The sequence below is a fragment of the Colias philodice genome, chromosome 2, assembly GCF_061535455.1.
Source record: "Colias philodice isolate Cphi_HAF_F1 chromosome 2, ilColPhil1 Martin Lab GWU primary, whole genome shotgun sequence".
NCBI lineage: Eukaryota > Metazoa > Arthropoda > Insecta > Lepidoptera > Pieridae > Colias > Colias philodice.
In genome coordinates, this window is record NC_143087.1 from 8,014,286 (window position 1) to 8,038,668 (window position 24,383).

Here is a 24,383-nt window from a genome sequence, read left to right on the forward strand (position 1 = left end):
AACAACATGTTGATTATCCGAAAAAGCAATATTAATATCAGAAGTCAGTATGGAGATGTTATCAATGGCGCTTTTCGCCTTACGAAATCCGTATTGGCTATTTGATAAAAAATTATAGTGTTCTAAATACCACTCCAGTCGATTTTTGATTAAATGCTCTGAAATTTTGCAAAGGACAGATGATAAAGCCACTGGTCTATATGATGATACGTCACTTGAAGATTTATTGGGCTTTAAAATAGGAATAATTTCTTGTAATTTCCAGGATCGCGGAATGTTCCCAGAACTCATAATTAAATTTATGAGGTCCAGATAATATTTTAGACCAATTTCTGACAGGTGAGATAAAAAGGAATATGGAATCCCGTCCATACCCGGCGCGGAATCTTTAACACATGAAAGAACTCCTTTAAGTTCCTCTAAAACAAACGGAGATACTATTAAAGAGCTATAATCGTGGTCTGTAGGGGAGATAATAGGTAATGTTTTCCCAATGTACTCTGGCGCTGTAGATGGAGCTAAATTATCCATAAATTTGTGAGCTAATTCCTCAGAAATGACGGATGTTTGTTCCCTGAAAGCAGATCGGAAACGCCTGATGTTTTTCCACACTTCACTTGAGCAAGTATCTGGTGATAATGACGAACAAAAAGATTTCCAACCTTCTTGTTTTTTCTTTTTGAGAAGTGATCGGGTAAAGTTAATATTTTGAGAGAGGTTTTCAAAATTAACATCAGACATGTCATTTTCATATATTCTTTCCATACGCTTCCTTTCTTTAACTGCATCACTACATTCTTTATCCCACCACGGTGGGGTAGGAACTTTAAAACTTTTAGCAGATTTATGCCGGAAAGTTTCATCAGCAGCTTCAATCAATATTTTCGCTAAATATTCAGAACAAATCTCTTCATTACCTGCCTGACTTTCAGGTAGATCTTTAATACGTAGATCAACCTTTTCTTTAAATTTATCCCAATTAGCATTGTTCAATATGTACTTCAACCGTGGCTTTCTTGTTGTGTTATTAGTATTTCCTATGGGAACTGACATTAATAGCGGGAAGTGATCACTGCCGAATGAAGATGACAAGGGACGCCATGATATGGATGATGCTAAACCTGGCGAACAAAGAGAAAGATCTACCGCACTCAGATTTTCATTCGCTCGCGTACGTCGCGTTGGTTCACCTGTGTTAAGTATACATAAATTATGCATGTCCATAATATCTAAAAGTTGCTCACCACTACTAGTAGTAATACTACTTCCCCAATATTGGTGATGGGAATTGAAATCACCAAGCAACAATAAAGGTGTGGAAATTGATATCATTAAATTTTGTAAATAATTAAACGTTGATGCTGAATTATACGATATATATATTGAAATGATTGAAATATTATTTTTTAAGCTAATGCCAACACTATTTACATATTTATTATTGTGCGCTGGTAATGTTAGACGTTTAAATTGAATTGACTTTTTAATAAGTATGGCAGCACCGCCATACCCATCAACTCTGTCATCTCGAATACAAACATAGCCTGGAATGCGAAAAAAGAGATTTGGTTTTAGCCAAGTCTCATTTAGAGCGATTAAAAAAGGATTATGCTTATTAATTATGTGAATTAGGTCTGACTTTTTAGGTATTACGCTTCTGCAGTTCCACTGTATTATTTTGGAATCCATGATTACTATTTATACTATCAATTAATTTATATAAAGTGGCAACGTTGGACGGTTTTAAGGTGTTATTCTTTAATAATGTGTTGATAAGGGAAGTAATTATGTCCATTATCTGGGAAGTTTCAGTATCATTAGGGGCAACTTGATAACCACATCCATTTTCAGGCGTAGGTATCTGAGCTTCCCTGATAATTGTATTGTGAGCTATTTTGTCAAAACCCTTGTTCATCTTCGGAGGCGATTTTGGTTTCAAAAAATAAGTTTTTTTGTAAGAAGAATTTGTAGTGTTTACATTTAATCTGTTTGGGGATGAATAAGCCGGTGAAGATATTAATACATCCCCATACGACTTTGATATTTGTGGGTAAAGTTTACTTGCCTCACCATATGAAATGTTTTTTTGAGCCATGCTAATTTTAATGTCTTTTTGGCGTTTAAACTCTGGACAGATTTTGTTGATTGCATAATGAAACCCTGAACACAATAAACATGATGCACAATCTTCTTCTACTGTACAAGTGTCACCGGAATGGTCTTGGCCACACTTGTAACACCTGGGTTTAGATCGGCATATATTTTTAGTATGACCATACCGACAGCATTGATAGCATTGGATGGTAGGGAAAATATATAGGTTAACTGGTAGGGAGTTATAACACACATACACACGTTCGGGTAAAACTTGGCCATCAAATGTTAAAACAACTGATTGTGTTGGCTTCCAAGATACAGTACTGTTAACATTTACTTTGTAATTTATTCTCCTGACTTTAATAATTTTACCGCAGCCTACTGGGGTGGACACATTTTCTTTTATTTCTTCAGGTGACCATTCAGTTGGTATTCCCTTAACAATACCAATTCTAGTGATATTAAACAATGGAATTTTTGCATTAAGGTTGTATGAGCTTAAATTTTTATTTTTGATAAAATCATTTGCATCCTGTGCTGTAGTAAATGCAACTATGCAACGGTTTCTGCCTATTTTTTTTATACTTCCAGACACAATATTCTTAATATTATTGTTTTTTAAAAACCTTCCGAAAGTTATGGGGTGCAATGTGGAGCCATCCCCGGGTGATGATTCAGTTCGCTGAACATGAACAATGTAAGGATAAGAATCTGTACCTACATATTCACATCGACTATCTTGCATGGAACTAGTATCAAGTATTTTAGGTTGAATATTAGATTCATTTTGCCTATTATCAACATAAGTATTATCTGTTAACATTAGCTCATTTAATTCATTATTTTCTTTCCTTCTAAGACGCCTTTTTTTTGGAGTACTCTCCAGAACTAAATTTTTATCTAGACATGTATTTGAAATTGTAACATAACTGGCTACCTCAGGACCGGGGGTACCCAGCCCTGGGGGATTAGGATCCGGCGGATCGTTCATCTACCGAATCTTACCCTATGAATTTTTGGTTTTTACATACTATACATAAAATATTAAAAAAAACTTACCTATACGAACACTACTATACAAAATTTATTAAATATATACAATTCTACAATTATAAACTATATATACAAAACCAAACTCCACTGATCATATATTAAATTAATAATTTTAAGCTCAATAATTAAAATTACACCCGCTTCGTTCGAAGGTTCCCGCGCTTTTTCAGTTGGGATTTTCCATTAATGAGGTTATTGCTAACTCTATGAATATATTTTTTTTTCAACACTGAACTTGCAACCTGCTGGTACGTTTCACGTTCCAATATAGGTAGCATTTATTGTATCTCAATGTATACCACCAAAAACATAAATGTAAAAATGGGAGCCAAGTTCACTCGCGACTGCCGAAAAAATGTGTGCCAAGTTCTTTAGACAGTCCAGAAATACAAAGATGAAGAAAAATCTTAGGTGAACTGAAAACTCAATTATTTTATTTTCCCATATAGAACAATGTTTATTCCAAAATATGACTTTTTTTATATATTTACACTGTCATTTACACAAAGTAAACAACTGGCGTCTATTGAACTCATAATTATTTTACTCGGCTAGTCTTTTCTACAATAATTTTCTGTGTTATAAAAAAACAGCTATTCAATATCTAAATATTGGCATTATATTGGTAAGCTTTTGTCTGAACCTGTGGTCTGAACCAATAATTCTTAATGAAATTCGGTGTAGACACACCATAATATGGTTTTTTGGCGCGTAATTTAATCATATAGGTACCGAAGATTGTTTGTGCGCCAAAAACCTATACCTAAATAAAAGCTTTTATACATATATTTTTAAGTTTTATAAGTCATAAAATGGATAAATATTACAACATTCGTATATTGAATTCAAACTATAAAAGTTTGGGTTATGTGACAGCAACTGCAAATATTAAAGACAAACACGATCGTTCAGCACCATCAGATTTTCACTGGAAAATTTTAAAATGCAGGTAATTATTTTTAATTAATTGTATAAATTACTGACTAAGAATAATGATATTTTGTCCAAAAACTGCTTTATCATCAATGTTGTCTTTCGCTTTCAGAATGATTATATTTTCTCACTCATCTGTTATAGCAAGTCCTGATAAAAGTGATATTAAAAAAGTTCATATTATATTTCCTCGTCGCGGCGAAGACTATGATCTTTTAAATTCCTTATTTTTAAGATTTTCTTTAGTTCAGGTAGGTATCTATTATTTTTTTTGCTTCAAATATTTACATCATCGTGTAAAAATAAATTTATTTTATTTAAAACAACCATTTCAAGTAGGTACTTTAATATGTTCATTTCAGAACTATGTACATATATGTACTTAATCAATAATTCAATATTTTAAAAATAACGATTTAAGTGATATGTAAATCACAAAAAATGTATTTATTTTTTGCTAATGATTCATAATAATTATTAATTTCTGAACTTCTAATATTATTAATATTTTTTATGAGTGAATGTATAACAATTAGTTGGGCTATGTTCTCAGTGCTACGTAAACTTGTTTTCATAGGAAGGTGATATTCGTAACGTAGACGACGAAATATATAAGACTTGTTTCTATTACACGATGGGAGCAAAAATTGCGCCTCTCTGGAATATGTTAGGCTATAATTATTTTATAAATAACAGAAGTTTTTTAACTACATCTGGTCCACAAGAGGGAATAAAGTGCATTCTGACTATTAATGGTAAGGCACTTACAAATTAACCAAATTACATAAATTCAATAGGTAGGATAAATCTAGGCAATGACGTATAATATCTTTGTCTCTAGGCAGGTAAGTTGTAAGAGAGTAACCCAGCTTTCCTCTTAGATTTAATAGGGTCTTTTCTTATTTTTAAATATTCGAATTGATAACATGCAACCACATTTTTTTCACCTTCACTGCTGTATATGTATAACAGCACATATCTTAGATATTGTGTTAATAATCATCCTTAATATTTTTTTTAGCAAATGTCTTAAATTTAGAGCTTAAACCAGTGAAAATAAACCTCATGCGATCGAAGGAAAAATTCTTTCCCGGGGAATGGATTCGCGTTCTACCCAGGTAAAACATACCTTTATTACCTACACAATTCAATGTTTATTAAGAAGAATGGATTTTATTTTTATAAATATTTTATACCTCGATTATAGTTTAAATAAAGCCATTGTGGAGGAGTACTATGAAAATGTTCCGAAAATTGGAGACTTCAAAAGCTATAAGGATTTACGTCGACATTGGAAAAATATAGTATGTAAAACACCTATTCTATCATATTTCATTGAATAATCCAAAATATTATCTATAAAATTGACATGAATTTTGTTTTAATCAGCATGGATATCGTTTACCTGAAGAAGAACGGCCATGTTATTCTGTTCGCTTCTGGCGAGGCGACCCTTTAACTTACCCCGATGTTTGTCTTGTTAGAGCTTTTCCTATTATCACACCTGTGCCTAAGTCTTCTGAAGTGAGTAGATATACACATTACACATATAGAAAAAATAAATATCTACCTACCTATTTTAAATTAGTTCACCAGATATTCCCAAAAATATTATGACCAATATATAGAATATAGATAAATATATATGCATGCATTGGGCATATAAAAAAATCTCCGATAAATAATACTTGTTAAGTGTTTAAAAATTATTCGTTCTATCGATTTAAAAAAGGTTAATAAATACTTTGTGAAACTGCTTTAGTACACAATAATTATAATGAACGTGTAGGTACGCCTACCAACTCACGATTATTTTCCTATTAATTTCAGAGATCTATACTTGCGCAATTTGTAAATTGTTTGAAAACCAAAATGCAGTATATACTGGGAACTTCTATTAATTTTATAAACAACGAGGATGAAGTAAGTAGTCTTCTCTATACTCATATTATATACCCTAAGTATCTAATAATATAACTAATCTAATAAAAGTTTTATTAGATTAGTTATATTATTAGATACTTTAAAACGTACTACACAATTATTTAAATTGCATCATTGAGATATATTGAGTTACATTTTTTTATGCAAATAAACTTAATTCTTGCACTTCACAGCATATTTAGTATGTATGTATATTTTATTAATTTAATGAAAAAAAATGTTTACATAAAAAAATGTATAATAATATCTTATATTGAACTAGGTAACTACCTATTTATGAGCACAATACCAAAAGGACATAATAAATGATTTTTTTTAAGGGAAAGGTTGAAATGCAGTTCATGGAAACTCAAGCAGTGAGTTTATGCACACCAACACAGCAAACAACCAATAAAATGTAAATTTATTTTTCACAAATAAAACATTACTTGTATTGCTTAGATATTTTATTTCTCTCTTTATTTTACATAGTTACACTGATGATAAATTTATGAGAAAAAAATTGGTTCATAACATCGTCATTAATTTATTCTTGTAGTACCGTTAGTATTCTTAACTGATACACTTTCCAATGTTAAAATAATGTCCATAATATTTACAAACCTAATAAAATAACAATTATTTAATCGATTGACAAAATAAACTTTAAATTAAATAAATCTTTCATGTGAAGTCGTCAAATTTTATAACTTTATTTTAATAATTCCGGAACTCTTAAAATGTGTAAATTAATAAATGTCCACCATAACTATTGTGCCGTTGGTGAGAACGTAGGTCCCAGGGGGGAACGCGGAGGTGTTAGAGATGTTTGCGCTGCTGCAAGGTTAAAAAAACTTGCAACAGACGGCGATAAATTCCGGTGATGCGTCACGGGCGTTCGTCGCAAATCCTGAAACACGATCCTTATCTGTATAACATTTTTAAGTAAATTTATCTTATTTTAAGTAAATACCCCTAAAAATAACGACATCAAGAAATGAAGATCCTGTCTAAGTTGCCACCTCGGTGAGAAGGACTAATATTGAACTAATATTTTACAAAATGATTCATATATTTTTTTATATTTTAGATGATACATAATAACCCTAGTTTTTTTCATGTGTGTAGTTATCGATATATTATTCTAGTCTAGCTGTGCTACGAGCGCATTTCTTTATATAACTGGTGCATTAAGGTAATCCGAATGACCCGGGGGTAAATCCAATAACGTCAAATTAATACGTAATTAATCATTGATAAATATATAAACGCTATTACATATTATAAAACCCGTTTATTTTCATGCGATACTTTAACGATATTCACAATAAAACGATGCTCAGTGGTATGGTGGGTATGAACAATTTTGCCTTTCAAATTACCCGACATCCGGAAATCCCCGAATGCACTAGTGTTTTTTTTGGTAGATGGTGCCGAATGTCAACAAACTCCTTGCAGTAGATTTCATGTAAAAGAGTAATACGTTACAATTTACATTTACGTTCTCACAAACGCGCTCGTGTTTATTATATTATAGTAAAAAATATTGTACATAATAATTAACTAAGTATATGCAAAAAATATTTTTGTAGTTACCGATCTATGTTGTCTAGACATTCTTGGAGATGGTGTCGCTGGTACTTGAAGTGTGTGATGCCTTGTTGTATCCAGTAAATACTGTAATTTGTAACCTTTTCCTAGATCTTCCAGTGTTTTTCCTGAGGTGAAAAAAGTACTTTAAACTATATAACCAATATTATTGATCTCTGATCAGAATTTTTTGGTGTTCAAATTAAAAAATAATTTAACAAAAACCGACTAATTTATAGTTTTGAAAATTCAAATAGGAACCAAAATTCTCGAAAAATACTCAAAAAAGAAACTTTAATATATATTATAACCTGTTAAAGATGTTGGTATGTTTGTATTGCAACGACCTGTTCCGATTATCTTTCTTAAAGCTTCGATATTACCAAAAATAATCGCAACTGCGGCTCCATCAGCTAACTGGGATGAGTCGCAACATGATAATAAAAAGTTCCATTTATCCATATCCCAATGCTTAGCCGAATATACCGCAAGTTGTAAAGTTGAGGCACCTATAACGTAAATAAGTAGTTGAAGTAATAAAAATTCTGTAATTTTTTTCCTTAGGTTAGAAATAAAAAAAAAACATTATATACACACCAGATTCACTAAGTAGGTGTGGATTGGCGCCATATCTTACAAATGATTTAACTAAAGAATAAAATCCAAGCCGAGCAGCTAATCGAATGGGCCATCCACCTTCAAAATTAGGATCTAAATTATTACGTAAAAGGTCAAAGACTTCTCTATCATTGTTACTCAGAATTGCATTTCTTAGTTTTTCTCTATTCCTTTCCATTTTTATTACAATGTTTTATAAATGGAAAGAAATGAACGTCCACTCAACACTAAATAAGAAGATTTCATAATTATGAAAATACCCTCATCCGTACCATTTGTTTACAGATAATGACTCGGATAATGAAGTCGGTTTAAAAATATATACCAAAAATTTAAAGATAGTGAATAGGTTATCTATTCACTTTCTTTAAATTTTTGGTTTTGGATCCAGGAAACTCATCCTGTTGTTATGCACAATTATTATTTATGTACCTACTTTAATTTGTTTGTTTACAATCTACGGGAACAATTAATCAATCCTACGGTAAATTAAGATACCACAGAACAAGTAACATGGGTAGGATTGTACGACTGCAATATAATAACGCTATGTCGCGCGGTTTCACTCTTGGACGGATCCATCGGCAAAATCAAATCTTTTCTCAACCTCAAGGGATAATCTGAAGTATATAATATAATCTAAGTTACTGTAAAGTTTAATCCAAATTCGTCCAGTAGAATTATCGAGAAAGAGTATTTCAAAAAAGAGCGTGTGTGCCGAGCACACGTGTCAGAAGTGAAACTTCTTTGGCGAGATTCAAAGTTACCAAAATCGTCGCCTAACTCCATGACGTGACGGTATTGCCATGACGCGACCATGAAATTTTACTCTCAATGCGCCTAAAGAAGTTTCGCATAGTAATAACTAGGTAGTTATGCAGGTTTATGCCTTGTTTATACTGACATATTTGAAAAGTTGGCAAGACATAGGTATTTGAAAAGTATACTCTGTGGTTCTTATATATGTTACGGCTAAAGGTAGGTGAGAACATAAACTTAAGATTAGCCGGCTAAACTTAGGTTTATTTTCGACGAGGTGTTAATGTTAGTTTGTTCTATCTTTAGCCGGCTAAACTTAAGTGTAACCGCAGGCCCGTGGCTAAAAATGTCGGGGTGGGTAGATTTGGTTACTATAATACATGTAAGGAACAGGGCGAGTGTTTTCTGGCACTTCGCCGGCTGCTGCCGCAGCACGCTCGCTGCGCTCGCTCGGCTCGTGCGGGTCTTAAGAGTTCTAACCTAACCTAACCTAGCCACCAGCTTTCTGCCCTGAGTCGGGGTGGGTAGATTTGGTTACTATAATACATGTAAGGAACAGGGCGAGTGTTTTCTGGCACTGTGCGGGCCCCTCAAGCCCTCCACCGGCCCGGCGCTAACCAAATCTACCCACCCCGACATTTTTAGCCACGGGCCTGCGGTTACACTTAAGTTTAGCCGGCTAAAGATAGAACAAAAAACTAACATTAACACCTCGTCGAAAATAAACCTAAGTTTAGCCGGCTAATCTTAAGTTTATGTTCTCACCTACCTTTAGCCGTGACATATATACAGTACCTACTATGCTCTGTGGGCAAGACTCAAGACTGTCCTCGGAGCAATTAACTAGCCTGGAGAAGTAACAATTAATTGAACAATAACGCACTAGTTTGGCCTTTTTGGCTTATGGCAAAATGTCATGCGAAAAAAGAGAACAGATATATGTCAGTTCGACAGTTTGAAATGACATGGCCCATTTCAAGTTGTTTTGATCTGATCACCAGTCTGGTGATCATCGCTTGGTTATTTTAATTATTTTGTTTGAAGTGAAAAACGAGTGTTTTAGTTTAATTTGTTATTTTATGAAAAGACAATTAACTAAAGATAACATGGCTTGTGTTGCTTACGGCTGTATAATCCGTAGTAATGTGAAATCGGACGAAGATAGAAATTTGTCATTTCACAGGTTAGTGATTTTGATCAATTTTTGACTAATTGTATTATAAATCAGTGAATTTGCGTTAATTTCTAAATCATCTATGTTTTATCTACCCTTGATCATTTAAATGAAATCATAATTAGCTTATTTTTGAGAGAAAATGCAAAATATTACTTCCATAGTGTTGTGCAATTATCGATACTTTAATAGAAACGAAATATTCAAATATACGTACTTTGCTAAGGTACTTTGACAATGACTGCTTTAAATCAAATAGGTTTGGAGAAAAAAGTTATTTAAGTATGGATTTTATTGTTATTTGCAGGTTTCTGGCTTGAGAACAATTAAAAGATGTTTGGGTTAAAGCTATAGCACAGGGAAAATTGGAAGCCTTCAAAACATTCTCGGCCTTGTTCAAATCATTTCTAATCAGACGGGAAGAAAAGTAAAGTGCTTTGCAGAGATGCTGTGCGACAAGTTTAAGGTGGCATCTATTTTAAATAATAAATATTGTAATTTGGTAATTAAGTGTCGAAATAAAATGTTGTTAAAAAAATAAATGTTTATTTGTTTTATTTGAAGCAATTTATTTTAAACTTTTACCATTTTTTTCCTGTGGGAATGAGTTATTTTCCCGCGGTAAATTGTAGCCTATATGTTATTCTGATGTTTAAACTATATAATTGTAAAGTTCCATAAAAACTCATTCAGTAGTTTTTACGTGAAAGAGTATCAAATGTCCATCCATACTAATATTATAAATGCGAAAGTAACTCTGTCTGTCTGTCTGTTACTCAATCATGCCTAAACTACTGAACCAATTTGCATGAAATTTGGTATGGAGATATTTTGATACCCGAGAAAGGACATAGGCTACCTTTTATTGCGAAATATGTACCACGGGCGAAGCCGGGGCGGACCTCTAGTTCTTATATATTTTTGCTTTTATAATATTAGTAGGATACGACTATTGATTTGTAAAAAGATCAACCAAGTGGAAGTCAGATTCGCGCACGAAGGGTTCCGTTGGTATAATTCTATGAATGAATCTATGAAAACAGGAAAAAATACGTACCTTTTTACGAAACCATAAAAACAACCTAAACCGAAATACCTAATAATATTTTTTATAAATACCACTACCATACAATGCAAGGCAGTCAATACGCATCGTAAATGAATAATTCCAAATTAAAAGAATCTTAAAATTTGGAATTACCTATCCATAATTCAAAATTAAACGAATCTTAAATTATCTTCAAGCAATTTTATATCTTAATTTTTTTATTTATCGATATTTTAGTATTCGATAAAGTGTCAAGCACTACCTTTTTAGAACAAAAAGTGGCTACATGTGGATTTGAATGCCAAGCAGATAATAGTGTGTTGTCTCTTTCTATCGCATTAATAAGGGTATTGAATAAAAGAGAGCCACTATATAAGAAACGTTCAATTAATTGTTACTTCTCCAGGCTTGTTAATTGCTCCGAGAGACTGTCATTACTGCCGATTGCCATTTGCCTTCCATTTGCTGACAGCGGACCGATTGACAGTTGACTTTATCAAAACAAACAATTTGAAAATTATGTTTTACGAGATTATTTTATTTTTAATCTAATATAAATGTTGTAATTACAATTTATGGAAAACAAAATAAACATGGGGAGGTAAGAGAATGTAGAAACCATAAATAAAATATATAATAATAATTTTTTATTAATCATATTGTGCCTCTAGACATAAAGAATGGAGAAAAATTGCCAAACGTGAGAGGAGACGAAGAATTCGCACTAAAATAGCCAAAGATAGAGGTACCTATTTACAACTACGCTAGGATCACAAAGCCTTTGTAGCGGAAAATTTTATCACTAATTTTTTATTTAAAAATATAACATATGTATATTTTGCAATAGTAAACTCACTTATTATTATTTTAGATCAAAATCTTAATCTTACATCAGATGAATACGAAGAGTGGATGTTTGAGCAGGAATTACTAGAAAAGTTTGAACTGCAACAAATAGAATTAAGAAATAAGATAGAAAATGAAAAGTGGCTCAAAGCGGAAGAAATAGCTATAGAAAAATACAATCGCATTGCATTGGAAAAAGAAATGCAAGAGAGAAAACAAATAGAAATGGAAATTAAGTTGCAACAAGTAAGTTTGTGTCATAAATTTCATAATCTATGTACCTATGATTTTTTACTTGCAATCATATACTAGACCTTATTTCTATTTGTAATGATAGATATAATGAATTATTTAAAATGTTAATAACATTATAACTGATGTGATTCATTAAATAAAACAGGAATTGGAGTTGGAAAAGCAACGCAAAGCCAAAGAAGAGGAAAAATTAAAGGAAATTGAAGAGAAAAACAGGATAAAACAAGAGAAGTTCATAAATAGTTTAGAGAAGTTTTTATCAGGAGATTCTTCTAGACCTCCAGTAGAACTGTTAATTTACCGTGAAAGTCGACCCAATTTGGAAATATGTCCATTTTTCTTCAAGACTGGTTGCTGTCGTTTTAGTGATGAGTGTTCAAGAAATCATCAGTATCCTGGAATTAGCAAGGTGAGTAATTTTCAGTGCCCATGTTTTAGAGAGTGTATATGCAGATATTTGAATTGGTTAGGAGAACTGAACTTATTTTATGTGCATAAAAAAATTACTTGCATAATTAAGTTCTAGAAGTATGTTTGATGATATTTCGATGTTGTGTCATCAAGTTTTGTTGATTTTTTCACTCATCTCTTTCACTGTATATTATAATGCATTAATTAAATATACAGTGAAAGGGAGGCAATATTTTAATGCATTAATTATTAATATTCATTTACATTTGTACATTTTTCTATTTCAGACTTTATTGGCCACTAACTTTTATGTACATTTTGGCTTAGAAAATGCTATTGTAAATGAAAAGGATTCCGATATAATGTTAGAATATGAAGATAGTGAAACAAATAAGCATTATGAGGAATTCTTTTATGATGTTCTACCAGAATTTCAAAAGTATGGTGAAGTTATTCAATTTAAGGTAAGCTGATGGCGGACTGCGAAATATTCTTTGGTATTTATGTATCCTTTAATATACAACATTGGTTTTGACAATAGTCGATAAATAAAAGCAGTGATGACTCAATTCTGAGGACCTGGGAGTTGGACCAGGGTCCGGATTTCAAGATTGAATGAGTATCCAATAGTTAATTTAATTAACTTTTTAATTTATCTCAACGTTATCCACATCACCACTGCTACATTTTGTAAAAAAAACATGAGCAAACCATCAAGATAATGATGTCCAAAAACAAAATTCAATTAAAGTGATCAACTTATCTCTTATATATAAAAATGAATCGCAAAATGTGTTGGTAAGCGCATAACTCGAGAACGGCTGAACTGATTTCGATAATTCTTTTTTTATTATATGTATTCCTTGAAGTACGAGGATGGTTCTTATGTAGGGAAAACGTAAACATGTACCACGGGCGAAGCCGGGGCGGACCGCTAGTAATACAATAAAAAAATAGGCTGCTTTGAATTATCTTTGAATTATCTTTTATATTTTATTACATAATTTACCTTTACATTAAATTCTCAGATAATCTGTCTGCTTTAAAAGCCATGCAAAGGTTTGTATATTTTATTTTTATTTTTATATCCTTTTCTATAAAAACAAATTTGGAATGCCATCATTGATTCATCATACTTCAAATACTCTCCCACTCAGCTCTAAAGAGATGGTTTATTGTTTACGTATTTTTTTCGTAATGAGTATGCAAATCCAAAAGTTCCATTGAGCATCGTACACTGAACCGACCACGGCGGGCGGGTAACCCTTGTATTCAAAATATCGAGAAAAAGGAAAAATTCGGGCTATGTGCCAGTCGGTACTCTTGCACCGAAGGCTGCAAACAAACCTTTGGTTATTTATATGATTTATCTAAAAACTATGCTTCTCGCAATTTTTTGTGCTAAAAGACGTTGTTTCGTACTAAACTTTAAATTCTATGTTCACAGGAAGTTGGTAGGTTTTGAGTTTTGACTCCCTTGCAAAAAATTGCAGCATACAAGAACCTTTTTTTTTATTATGTTTGCTTAGATTTGACTTTTTCACAGCTCCAAGATATAGTAAATCTGACTATTTCATATGAATTTCAACTGACAGACAGACAAACAGACAACAAAGTGATCTTATATGACTATCCATTTTTTTCTTTGAGGTATAAGATTTTAAGTTATGTGTTTATAAAGTAATTAAATCTTTTATAGGTGTGTAATAATTATGAAAGGCATCTCAGAGGAAATACATACATAGAATATGCTGATATAAGAAGTGCGGTACAAGCCTACCGTGCTTTACACGCTCGATGGTATGGAGGAAAACAAATATCATTGCAGTTTTGTAATATTTATTCATGGAAAAGAGCAATTTGTGGTAATTTTGATGATCTTAAATCTATATTTTTCATTTAATTCTGTGTTATACTTTTTATTTATTGGCGTGTTTATAAAATTAAAATTACGGTTTTAAGTATTTATCTAGTTTACTATAATAATAATCAGTCAGGGTAATGGCTTCACAAGTTTTTTTTTAGTAAATGTAGGTTTGCTGGTACTGTTTGTATATTTTATGTACCAATCAACTATATTAATTGAACTTTTTTCCAGGACTTGAACTTAGAAATCGATGCCCTAAAGGAAATTCCTGCAACTTTTTACATGTTTTTACAAATCCAGGGGGATTATATAATGAAATAGAATGTTATCCAGAAAGGTACCTATGTTTTTAATAAATAATAATTGATCGATTTTAAGTAGTTGCGTTACTATTTTACACAAACTAAGTACTTGTAAGTAATTATAAAGAAAAAAAAAATTAAAAAGCTTTTTTATCAAAGCTATTAGGAATAACCAACCGTCGCGTCGTTGACTTACGGCATATTTTTAAAAATCAATACCACATACATATACCTTTTCTTTATTTCCTAGTAATTAAATACTGTTTCATTTAATTATTTCTTCCATATTTTTAGGAGGAGGACATCACCAACTCGTTCATGGCGATGGTCAGAATCACCGGAAAGAGAACCTCGTAGAAGAAGACGCTCAAAATCGAGAGAGCGAGAAGGCCGACGTAAAGATAGCGAAGGAAGAAGACGACGCCGATCGTCCAGTAGAAGGCGATCTGAAAAGAATCAATAGACTATTTTATGTTTTTAAAATAATATAAAGCTACACCTAATAATTGTATTCTTCCATTCATATCATGCCATTCGTGTATCCTAATTCCTATACTTATTACGATTTTCAAAGGCTAGTCACACTACTGACTACACTCACACAATGATGTTGCCAATCTAAAGCCCCCAGTACACAATGGCCTGTGATGGCCACGCTTTACAATGCACAACTGGAGGCCACGATCAATTGCATTTCAAACAATGGCCCATGTCTCATTGCTGCCTGGCAAGCCAATGGTGGCCTGCAATGGATCAGCGTGGGCCATTGACCATTGTGTACTGGGGGCATAAAGGTCTATTCAAACTAGAGCGGTATCCGCTACCGAATAGCGCAAAGAGTAAGGGCGTATTCAGAAAGAAAGCTTGAAACTTATAAGCGCTTATCGGCGCTTGTCAGCGCTGGTAACCCGCGCAGGAAAATATATGTATACGCGCCGATAAGCGCTGATCGGCGCCGACAAGTTCCGACAAGCTTCAACAAGCGCTGGTCAGCGCTGGGCGCTGCCATATAAAATTTGTTTCGGTCTGCTTCAACCTGCTTCCTTTGTGTAGAACGAACCAGCGTTGACAAGCGCTTATAAGTTTCAAGCTTTCTTTCTGAATACGCCCTAAAGTAATACCACAGACTAGTAATACATATCGAAAAGCGGATATCGTACCATGATCGGTACGCGATTAGTGTCTCCATTAAGGTCTCCATAATATAATGTAATATGTAAGCTCAGTCGCTCGGCAGCTACATTGACGTGTATGTACTTACGTTTAATAAATAATATCATTTTTAGATTTTTATCAAAAACGAGTCAGTGCGGGTCACGTGCGAGTGGATTTGGTTCAATACATCTAGTAATCATTATTACGTTTAAGTTTAATATTATGTGGAAATATAAATTATAGATGCTTTCAAAATAAAATAGACCTACTTTTTAAAATCAAATCAACATAACTTGAGCTATCCCATGTACAAACTGCGCGTAATGTAATACAGATGTATACAGTGTAGCCGGGGTTTAATGTTTATTATACCATATGTCCGCACAATCTACTATTAACTAGATTACTAAATAATTGCTCTGTGTTAGATCATTTCTTGCTGTCTGTCAATTGTCATACAATAAATTAATGTCAATGTCAAAAAATATTTTTGGTTATTGCTGTGAATTTTTGATTTCAAAAATTTTAAATTTAAACGATAACTTATAAAAATATTGCTTAAATACTAATTACTACTTACCCTAAATATATACATTTTATGGTCCTCGATTATTGATGTATTTACACAAGATTTTAAGCCTATATGACCTAAAGGATGACTGGGACTCTGGATACATAAATTTCATATTTTAAATTCAAATTAATACAAACTGCATTAATGATGCTTAAATCTCCTGTTATATTGTTTTTTAAGCAATCTCTATTTCAACTACATAGCACATTAGTTCCTTATAGAATAAAAGTTAATACTCAGCAATGTGATCTATTAAAAGTTTTACAAAGAAGTCTAATAACATCTAAAACTACTGATACGTTGAGTGAACATACCAAAGCAGGTAAATTTAAAACTGAATATACTCAAGTATGTTACTCGAAGTCAATTATTATAGTCTTAATATTAAATTGTGATATTTTTTTTAGACTTTATTTCTGAGAAAACAAAACTCATATCAAAGCTGAACTTACAGTCAGAAAAACATGCAGAACCATTTTATAAATTACCGATTAAAACATTGTCTACTATTTATAAAACCACTAAGAGAGATGAAAAAAATGGATATTGCCGAAATAGACTGTACTATATCTCTTCACAAATAAAGGTTTGCAGTATAATATTTTTATTACCTAATTTAACAATTGTGTTGTCGAATTTTTTAATAAAATATCTTATAAAGTGTGTGTTGTAATGTTTCAGTGCCCCCCTGCAATGTTGAGTGAACGCATAGCAAAGAGAAGTTTTATTTATACCTTATCATTTGAATGGATACAAAGCTCATTAAAAGTTTTGTTAGGTAAGAGGTAGGTTACATATGTATAAAAATATTTAATGTTGAGTTTTCTTTATCTAAACTGTGATTCTTGTTTAAGAGAAATAAAATATATCTCATAGGGCATATTCACAAAGAAAGCTGGAAAAATGTAAGCGCTGGTTTGTTCTACACAAAGGAAGCAGGTTGAAGCAGACCAAAACAAATTTTATATGGCAGGGCCCAGCGCTGACCAGCGCTTGTTGAAACTTGTCGGCGCCGATCAGCGCTTATCGGCGCGTGTTCATGTATTTTCCTGCGCGGGTTACCACCGCTGACAAGCCCCGGTGAGCGCTTATAATTTTCCAGCTTTCTTTCTGAATACGCCCTTACAAACCACACAAGAGAAAGATTTGATTACACTTAATCAGTTATATTGACAGACATGGGCGTTTCTCCTGACCGAATTATGAGAGATTTATGGGTTTTAAAATATCATCATAAAACTATAGCAGAAAGGTTACAGAAGGTAAAAGACATGGGTATAGATCCAGTGTATCCATGGATGGTAAGGTGCTCAGAGGATATTCTAAATAGGTAAATGTTCGATATCATCACCATTCACCATGTGAGCTGCAGAACATTTCATTTATTGATTTAATTTAAATGTCATCCTTCAGTAATGACAGCATAAAATCACAATAAATAGTATACATAAATATTATATCAAATTTCTCAATTTTCAGGTATGTCGAAATATATCAAGAAACAAAATCAATTTTAGGAAATGATAAATCAATAAAAGTGTACATAGCTAATAGATTAAACACAAATTTAGATGTTGTTGAGGAAATGTATGTCAGAGCTCCTGCTTTAGAACGAATTAGAGTTAGCAAGGTATTTTTTTCATAAATGCTGAGTAATGCTTGCTATTTTTTTTAATTAACTGTGTAATATTATTTAAAAGATAACTTTTATGATATTCTGGCTTATTTTAAGACTTTATACTGATGATAATAATATGGGTGCAGTTTATGTTAATTCTATATTTGTTTAACAGGTAAAGAATTTTTTCGATTTTCTCTTCAGTGAAGGATTTACTACTGAAGATATTATCAGTAAACCAAGAGTATTAGCAGCTTCACAAAAAACGGTACAAGAAAGGTTAGAAAAACTAAGGGGTTTGGGTCTTAAAGAAATAAATTTGAATATTCTCTGCAGGAGTAGAAAAGGATTCAAAAAATATTATGAAAGTTTACAATCTGCATCACGGGAAAAATGAAACACTTCTCTTAGTTTGAAATGATTAAACATAAAACAGGTGTATCTCAAATTATTTTCTATTTGTTTTACATTTCAGTTACATATTTATGTTTTGAACTTGAAAGTAGTATTGTTATTGTTATCTCAAGGAAAAAATTTATAAAAATATAAATCAATAAATGATTTTTTCATTAAAATTAAGATTAAAATTAGATAAGTGCTTATCACATCTTTATTTTCTGAATAATTGATACACTCCTATATTATAATGACAAAATTATAAAAGGTACACATAATATTACAAATTTTGTTAATGTACTTCATCCCTAAATCCTTTCCTTTAATTACCAATTTTTAAAACGAAAATAATATTTAATTGAAATAAAAACATGACAATTTTATTTACTATAAATTATAACAAGATCACAATAAAAACCATTAATTGTTGATGCATTAAATGTGCAATGTATGAATGGAATGAATTACATAAATGACACTACCATGGTTTTATTAAAATACACTGAACAATGAACATATACAACAGGTATTTAATTTGTTACTTTTAAACTAAGTACCATTCCAGTACATTAAACACTATTTTAAGGCATTAGCTTGAAAATAAAATGAATGAAGCAAATATTAATTTTGTGTAGTGTCACATGTAAATATTAACTACCTAAGGTTATGTTAAAATTACACATAATGTGAGGTCTGAGTCAAAATCAGTTTCCTATCATGCTAAGTCAATTTAAACTACTGATGAGCACACTGAACTCCCGGCCCTGCATGCATTTGATCCTCGTCATCACTAGCGTAAGCTTCTTCTCTACCACGACTCCTCTCACTGGGAGTGTAGTCCATCAGATTTACTTCTTCAACATCTTCTCCTGTAGGCATAACAAAGGCAGCACGAGGTGGTAATACAGTCTCTATTTGCTTCAACTGCTCCTCAGTAGCAAAGTGGTTTTCTGGGAATGTGACATCAAACTTTACATACAAATTTCCCTTCTCAAATGGATTCTTGAATTGGGGCATTCCTTCTCCTTGTATTCCTTTTAAGTCTCCTGGTTTAATCACTTCCCCTGTAGCATGTTTAATCAGCAGATCACGTCCATCCAAATGCTTAACAACAAATTGAAATCCACATAGAGCTTCTGTTAAAGAAATGTCATGATTTATGATGAGATCATCACCGCTTCTTTGGAACACATCATGTGGTTTTTGTTGAAGTACAATAATAACATCCCCTGGTTCTGTATCAGGTTGTTGATCACCTTCACCCCTGAATGTAATTTTTTGATTTTCGCGCATTCCTTTTTCAACATGCACCTCTAATATTTTAGTTTCATTTAATACTTTCTTACCTTTACATTTAGGACATTTATCTTTTTCACTAATAGTTTCACCTTGTCCTTGGCAAGTAGGGCAGCGTGTTTGAAACTGGCGTGTCATATTGGGCGCAATCTGCTGATAAGACACTTTAATGCCCTGACCGTGACAGTCTCTACATGATACAACAGATCCAGGTTTTCCACCAACACCTTTGCAGGATCCGCATATCACATTTTTACTCAACTGCAACTTTGCAGTTTTCCCTACGTACATATCTTCTAAGGATACTTTTAATGTATGAACCGTGTCTTCACCACGAGCACGTCCACGACTCCTTCCACCACCACCCATTCCAAAAATGTCACCAAAAAATTGTCTAAACAAATCATCTTGAGGGAAGCCACCGCCTTGGCCACCTTCCTGTAGTCCTTTCAAGCCATACTTGTCATAGGTTTGCCTTTTTTTGGGATCAGAGAGAACTTCATACGCGTAACTAATTTCTTTAAATCTATCACCAGCTGCCGGATTTTTGTCAGGATGGTATTCTTTAGCTAACTTGTGGTAGTTCTAAAAATACACAAAATAAATTAATACATATTTCAGGGGCACAAAGCATGCTAAATTATCAGTACCTATGTACTATTACGTCCACATGCCCATAATTAATCGATAGTGTACAAAACTTACTCGTTTTATTTCCGCATCACTTGAATTCCTCGTAACACCTAATATTTCGTATAATTTATTATCAGCCATGTTCTCTATAAATCTTTAATGTAAAAGGGAGTAATTCTAATGCAGCTGATGAAATACGAAAGGAAGGAATAAAGAAATCTACAGTCTACAGATAAAGTACAAACTATAGATGATGCTTTACAATAGATAAATAATTTAAAACTAAAGCAATAGTCTATTATTTTTGGATAACTAGTTATAAAAGCGCTCTATTCACGGTCCATCTGGCTGTACGTCTCGCCAAGGTCATACACGATGCACGACGCAAAACGACAGTGAATAGTATTGACGTACGTCAATAATTATTATTATTTCGTTGCTGGATGTGCATTGTGCACCGTGCACGACCAATTTTTCATCCAGCGAGCACCCCCGTCCCCCACCACACAGTGAATAGACAGTGAATAGCGCGGACGTACGTCAGAGCCATCCTGCATCGTGCGTGCTCGATCGTGAATAGGCTTGCTAGTTGCTGTACAGCAGATGCTGCCAACAGAACCGGTTGCGACATTTCGCCGTTTTTCATGCATGAAGTAGGTAGCCTAAGGGCGCGTTCCCACCGTGTCGTGACGACAGATAATCGTGTAGTTTTAAGTGTCGTGGCTTATATGTTTAAATGGAGGTGTTCCCATTTAGAACGACACAATTTACTGTCGTCTACGACAGTTTTTGCAGTGACGACGCTTTGTCGTGACAGTGGGAACGGCAAGCACGACAGTCGTAAAACGATAAAAAATCGTGGACGGCAACTCTATGACGTCCATTGAACTCAGGAGAGTAAACGCACTAGTAATCACCAAGCGAACGCAGAGGCGACTAGATTTGTAGCTTGCTGATGATGTGTAAACGACAAAGCGACTGCCAGGAAACGATAAAATGTCGTCGCGATCCAATGGGAACAGCTAGATACGACAGTCGCTAAACGATAAAAAATGTTGACGACAAACAATCGTTATAATGGGAACAGGTAAAGACGACAGTCGTCGAACGATAAATTAGTCGTTACGACATAGTGGGAACGCGCCCTAAGAGGCTAAACAGACGTTCGAACTGGTGCGACCGGACCACCGTACTCGTGCGGTGCGATCGACTCGCCACACGACCGCACCGCACCTAGGGTTACCAGTATTTGATTTAAGGGCATCAAAAATGCGAGTTTTAGTTATTTTTTACGGGAGACAATTAAAACAGCAATGTTAAATAGAGAAAATTTATTTTTGGCATTTATATTTGCTGTTGGAAGAAACAGCTTTTAATAGCTCTTCATTTTCTAAAGCGAATGTATAAAAATCTTTGCACGATAATTTAAAATTACATTTAATTAATTTGCAGCTTCGCCTTTACAGTTTCAATATGAATATTCAATCGGTTTCGGCTATCCGTCCAGGCATTGCCGCACAAAGAAAATATTCTTTGTTTAAAAATTACGATTAAATTTACGATTTTTAAAAAAACATTTAAAATATGTATTGGAATTTTCCCGGCCGACTAACTAAGATAAATAAATTCGTATAAAAAAAATAGATACACTAGATAATTTATTATGTTGCTAATATATGAAGTGATTAAAGGCGCAAATTATCCCTTTTTGAAATTTTCGATATTGTCGATAGAGGCGAAAGTATTGTTTAATGTAATTCTTTGAAAATCTATTTCACGTAATAAATTCGTGGTTAGAATGTTGTATTTTTTCACATGTAGACCTCAGTTTAAGGCTTCTTTTGGTACAAGTACAAGTACAACCATTGAAAAGAAGAAAACGAAGAGAAAAGAATGGGTAAAATTATATTTAAAAGACAGGGATTCATTCAGACATATGCAGTCATATCATAAATCTTTGTAGAGTTCTAAAATTTATATTACTAATCTTTTTTCAGTAATAGCCACGTCATCCGACGCCATCGCCATTGATAACGATCGACCGACGTCCGTTTTGTTTGGCGGTAGAACTGTGACTAAAGCTGTAATAAGTATATAGTCTATGACTTAAGCGCTGTCCGGTGCGATCGCCCGTCCACACGCGCGAATTTGGTACGGTCCGCACCAAGTTCGGAAGAAAAAACCATCGGACCGACCGTACCGTCAATAATAATAATTATGTCCGGCCACAGAACAGTAAAGTAGATAGAAGTGTGATGTGGGCGTGGCCCACGTGTCAATGATAAGTTTAGATCACCTAAAGCGTCTTATTTACGGTCCATCTTGACGTACGTCCCGCCAAGGTCATACACGATGCACGACGCAAAACGACAGTGAATAGCGTTGACGTACGTCAATAATTATTATTATTATCTTGCTGGATGTGCACGACCAACTTTTCATCCAGCAAGCACCCCCACCACCGCGAACGTCGTGCAGATGGACAGTGAATAGCGCGGACGTACAGCAGATTAGTGTTGCCAACAGAAATTAATGTAAATACTTGGAAACGTGGCCTATTGATATGATTTTTTTGTGATAACTTAGTGAGTACATGAGCAAGCAAGAAACGGTTATTTTTGATTTTTATGTACACAGGAAATCCCAATTATCATTACTTTTGGATCAACCTTGTACACATGGACAGTTTATATTCAGAAGTTATTATTTTAAAAGAACTCCAAGGCGAATTGTTGAATAACACAGATTTTATGCAAAAGTCCACTGCAGAAAAATGGCAATTTAATTAAAAAAAAAAATATCTTGACGAATTTGTTTGTTTAAAAAAAAATGATTAGCTATATACTCTCTGTTCCCGCCACTTTAGCATTTACTGAAAGAGTCTTTTCGGTCATGAATGTGAAGTGGCGGGAAGAGAGAAACCGAGCTTCATTAAAAATTAATTAAAAATGAGCTCTTGAAATATATAAATTTAGATTTGGAATGTTTGGATTCATATAATTCATTTAAAAATAATGAAAAATTCTTAGTTACTGCAAAAAGTACAAAAAAATACATTTTTAAAAATATTTATTTACTCTTTATTTAAGCCATGCTTGATGCGCGCACGATCGTCAGTAGGATACATCCAGCACCGCGGCCTTGAGCCGACGTACGTCGGGGATTGACCGTGAATAAGACGCTTAACTTGCTCTCAGTTGTGCGCAGAAAAATATTCGAGTCGGTTGTCAGCTGTCAAACCTTTTTTCCATATTTATTCATTAATTAGGACGTGTTGTTCGGTATAAAGAGTGCAAAAATGATAGCAGACGAAATAATATCAGCAATGAAGGCATTTCATACCGTCGGTAAGTCTTATTTTAATTTATTTTAATTATACTTTATGTTATAACTTCGCTTGTCGTAATTTGTCAAAATTGTATACAAATATCTAGTCAAAATGAACCTTAATCCATAAGAAATTAGTACTATTATAGATTGAACAGCAAACAAGACTTTCTGGAATATTATTGCAATAAACAAACGAATTTCGCTTTAGTGATGCTTGTGGTGCATATCGACAGTATCGATACTTTAGAAAAGACAAACATTATAAATATTAAATTTTATTTTATTTTTCCTTAGCTTTCATTTGTCTAATTTATTTATAGATTTCCCAAAGAGGCTAATTTAAAAGAGAAATGGATAAATGCAACGTGACGAGTTAACTGGATGCCGAACAGTACTAAGCGGTCTAACAAAGGCCACCGATACATCAAACCTACAGCAGTTCCAAGATTTAAAATAATGCATATTTTCTGTTTGTATTTTGTAAATATAGATTTATACTATTCTA

The 24,383-nt window shown here is 33.1% G+C and overlaps 6 protein-coding genes and 2 long non-coding RNA genes across 11 annotated transcripts; 5 read left to right on the forward strand and 3 right to left on the reverse strand.

The window, feature by feature from the left end:
• Positions 1–1,368: 1,368 nt before the first annotated feature.
• On the reverse strand, positions 1,369–3,309 carry LOC149490611 (uncharacterized). The gene has a single exon (XM_089711046.1). It carries the CDS (start codon positions 3,086–3,088, stop codon positions 1,643–1,645), a length of 1,446 nt encoding a protein of 481 aa, XP_089567172.1. The 5' UTR covers positions 3,089–3,309; the 3' UTR covers positions 1,369–1,642.
• A 576-nt stretch (positions 3,310–3,885) lies between these two features.
• LOC149490612 (uncharacterized protein C18orf63-like) lies at positions 3,886–6,453 on the forward strand. 2 transcript variants are annotated; one of them, XM_089707167.1, is made up of 8 exons: positions 3,886–4,099; positions 4,196–4,334; positions 4,661–4,838; positions 5,105–5,201; positions 5,291–5,387; positions 5,473–5,607; positions 5,914–6,006; positions 6,348–6,453. In XM_089707167.1, the coding sequence occupies exons 1-8, from the start codon at positions 3,963–3,965 to the stop codon at positions 6,426–6,428; spliced, it is 957 nt and encodes a 318-aa protein (XP_089563293.1). In that variant the 5' UTR covers positions 3,886–3,962; the 3' UTR covers positions 6,429–6,453. The 2 variants fall into 2 exon arrangements, with proteins under 2 accessions (XP_089563293.1, XP_089563301.1); XM_089707175.1 differs by lacking the exon at positions 5,473–5,607.
• A 16-nt stretch (positions 6,454–6,469) lies between these two features.
• LOC149490613 (uncharacterized) lies at positions 6,470–8,485 on the reverse strand. 2 transcript variants are annotated; one of them, XM_089707302.1, is made up of 4 exons: positions 8,194–8,485; positions 7,980–8,105; positions 7,603–7,724; positions 6,470–6,916 (listed from the first exon to the last, which is right to left on the reverse strand). In XM_089707302.1, exons 1-4 carry the CDS (start codon positions 8,390–8,392, stop codon positions 6,776–6,778), a joined length of 588 nt encoding a protein of 195 aa, XP_089563428.1. In that variant the 5' UTR covers positions 8,393–8,485; the 3' UTR covers positions 6,470–6,775. The 2 variants fall into 2 exon arrangements, with proteins under 2 accessions (XP_089563428.1, XP_089563420.1); XM_089707294.1 differs by having other exon boundaries at positions 7,908–8,105; positions 8,194–8,479.
• Positions 8,486–9,982: 1,497 nt separating this feature from the next.
• Positions 9,983–11,065, forward strand: LOC149490614 (uncharacterized). Its single transcript, XR_016317687.1, has 2 exons — positions 9,983–10,156; positions 10,455–11,065. It is a non-coding gene; the product is annotated as an uncharacterized LOC149490614 (long non-coding RNA).
• Positions 11,066–11,665: 600 nt separating this feature from the next.
• On the forward strand, positions 11,666–15,382 carry LOC149490615 (U2 small nuclear ribonucleoprotein auxiliary factor 35 kDa subunit-related protein 2). Of its 2 annotated transcripts, XM_089707125.1 has the most exons (8): positions 11,666–11,796; positions 11,867–11,940; positions 12,067–12,287; positions 12,442–12,705; positions 12,995–13,171; positions 14,407–14,572; positions 14,806–14,911; positions 15,171–15,382. In XM_089707125.1, the coding sequence occupies exons 1-8, from the start codon at positions 11,771–11,773 to the stop codon at positions 15,337–15,339; spliced, it is 1,203 nt and encodes a 400-aa protein (XP_089563251.1). In that variant the 5' UTR covers positions 11,666–11,770; the 3' UTR covers positions 15,340–15,382. The 2 variants fall into 2 exon arrangements, with proteins under 2 accessions (XP_089563251.1, XP_089563258.1); XM_089707132.1 differs by lacking the exon at positions 11,867–11,940.
• Positions 15,383–16,478: 1,096 nt separating this feature from the next.
• mTTF (mitochondrial transcription termination factor) lies at positions 16,479–18,770 on the forward strand. The gene is made up of 6 exons (XM_089707154.1): positions 16,479–16,927; positions 17,013–17,191; positions 17,287–17,383; positions 17,782–17,935; positions 18,085–18,235; positions 18,399–18,770. Exons 1-6 carry the CDS (start codon positions 16,750–16,752, stop codon positions 18,618–18,620), a joined length of 981 nt encoding a protein of 326 aa, XP_089563280.1. The 5' UTR covers positions 16,479–16,749; the 3' UTR covers positions 18,621–18,770.
• A 49-nt stretch (positions 18,771–18,819) lies between these two features.
• LOC149490617 (dnaJ homolog subfamily A member 2-like) lies at positions 18,820–20,787 on the reverse strand. The gene is made up of 2 exons (XM_089707114.1): positions 20,621–20,787; positions 18,820–20,500 (listed from the first exon to the last, which is right to left on the reverse strand). Exons 1-2 carry the CDS (start codon positions 20,687–20,689, stop codon positions 19,355–19,357), a joined length of 1,215 nt encoding a protein of 404 aa, XP_089563240.1. The 5' UTR covers positions 20,690–20,787; the 3' UTR covers positions 18,820–19,354.
• Positions 20,788–23,666: 2,879 nt separating this feature from the next.
• On the forward strand, positions 23,667–24,383 carry LOC149490618 (uncharacterized). The gene is made up of 2 exons (XR_016317126.1): positions 23,667–23,895; positions 24,199–24,383. It is a non-coding gene; the product is annotated as an uncharacterized LOC149490618 (long non-coding RNA).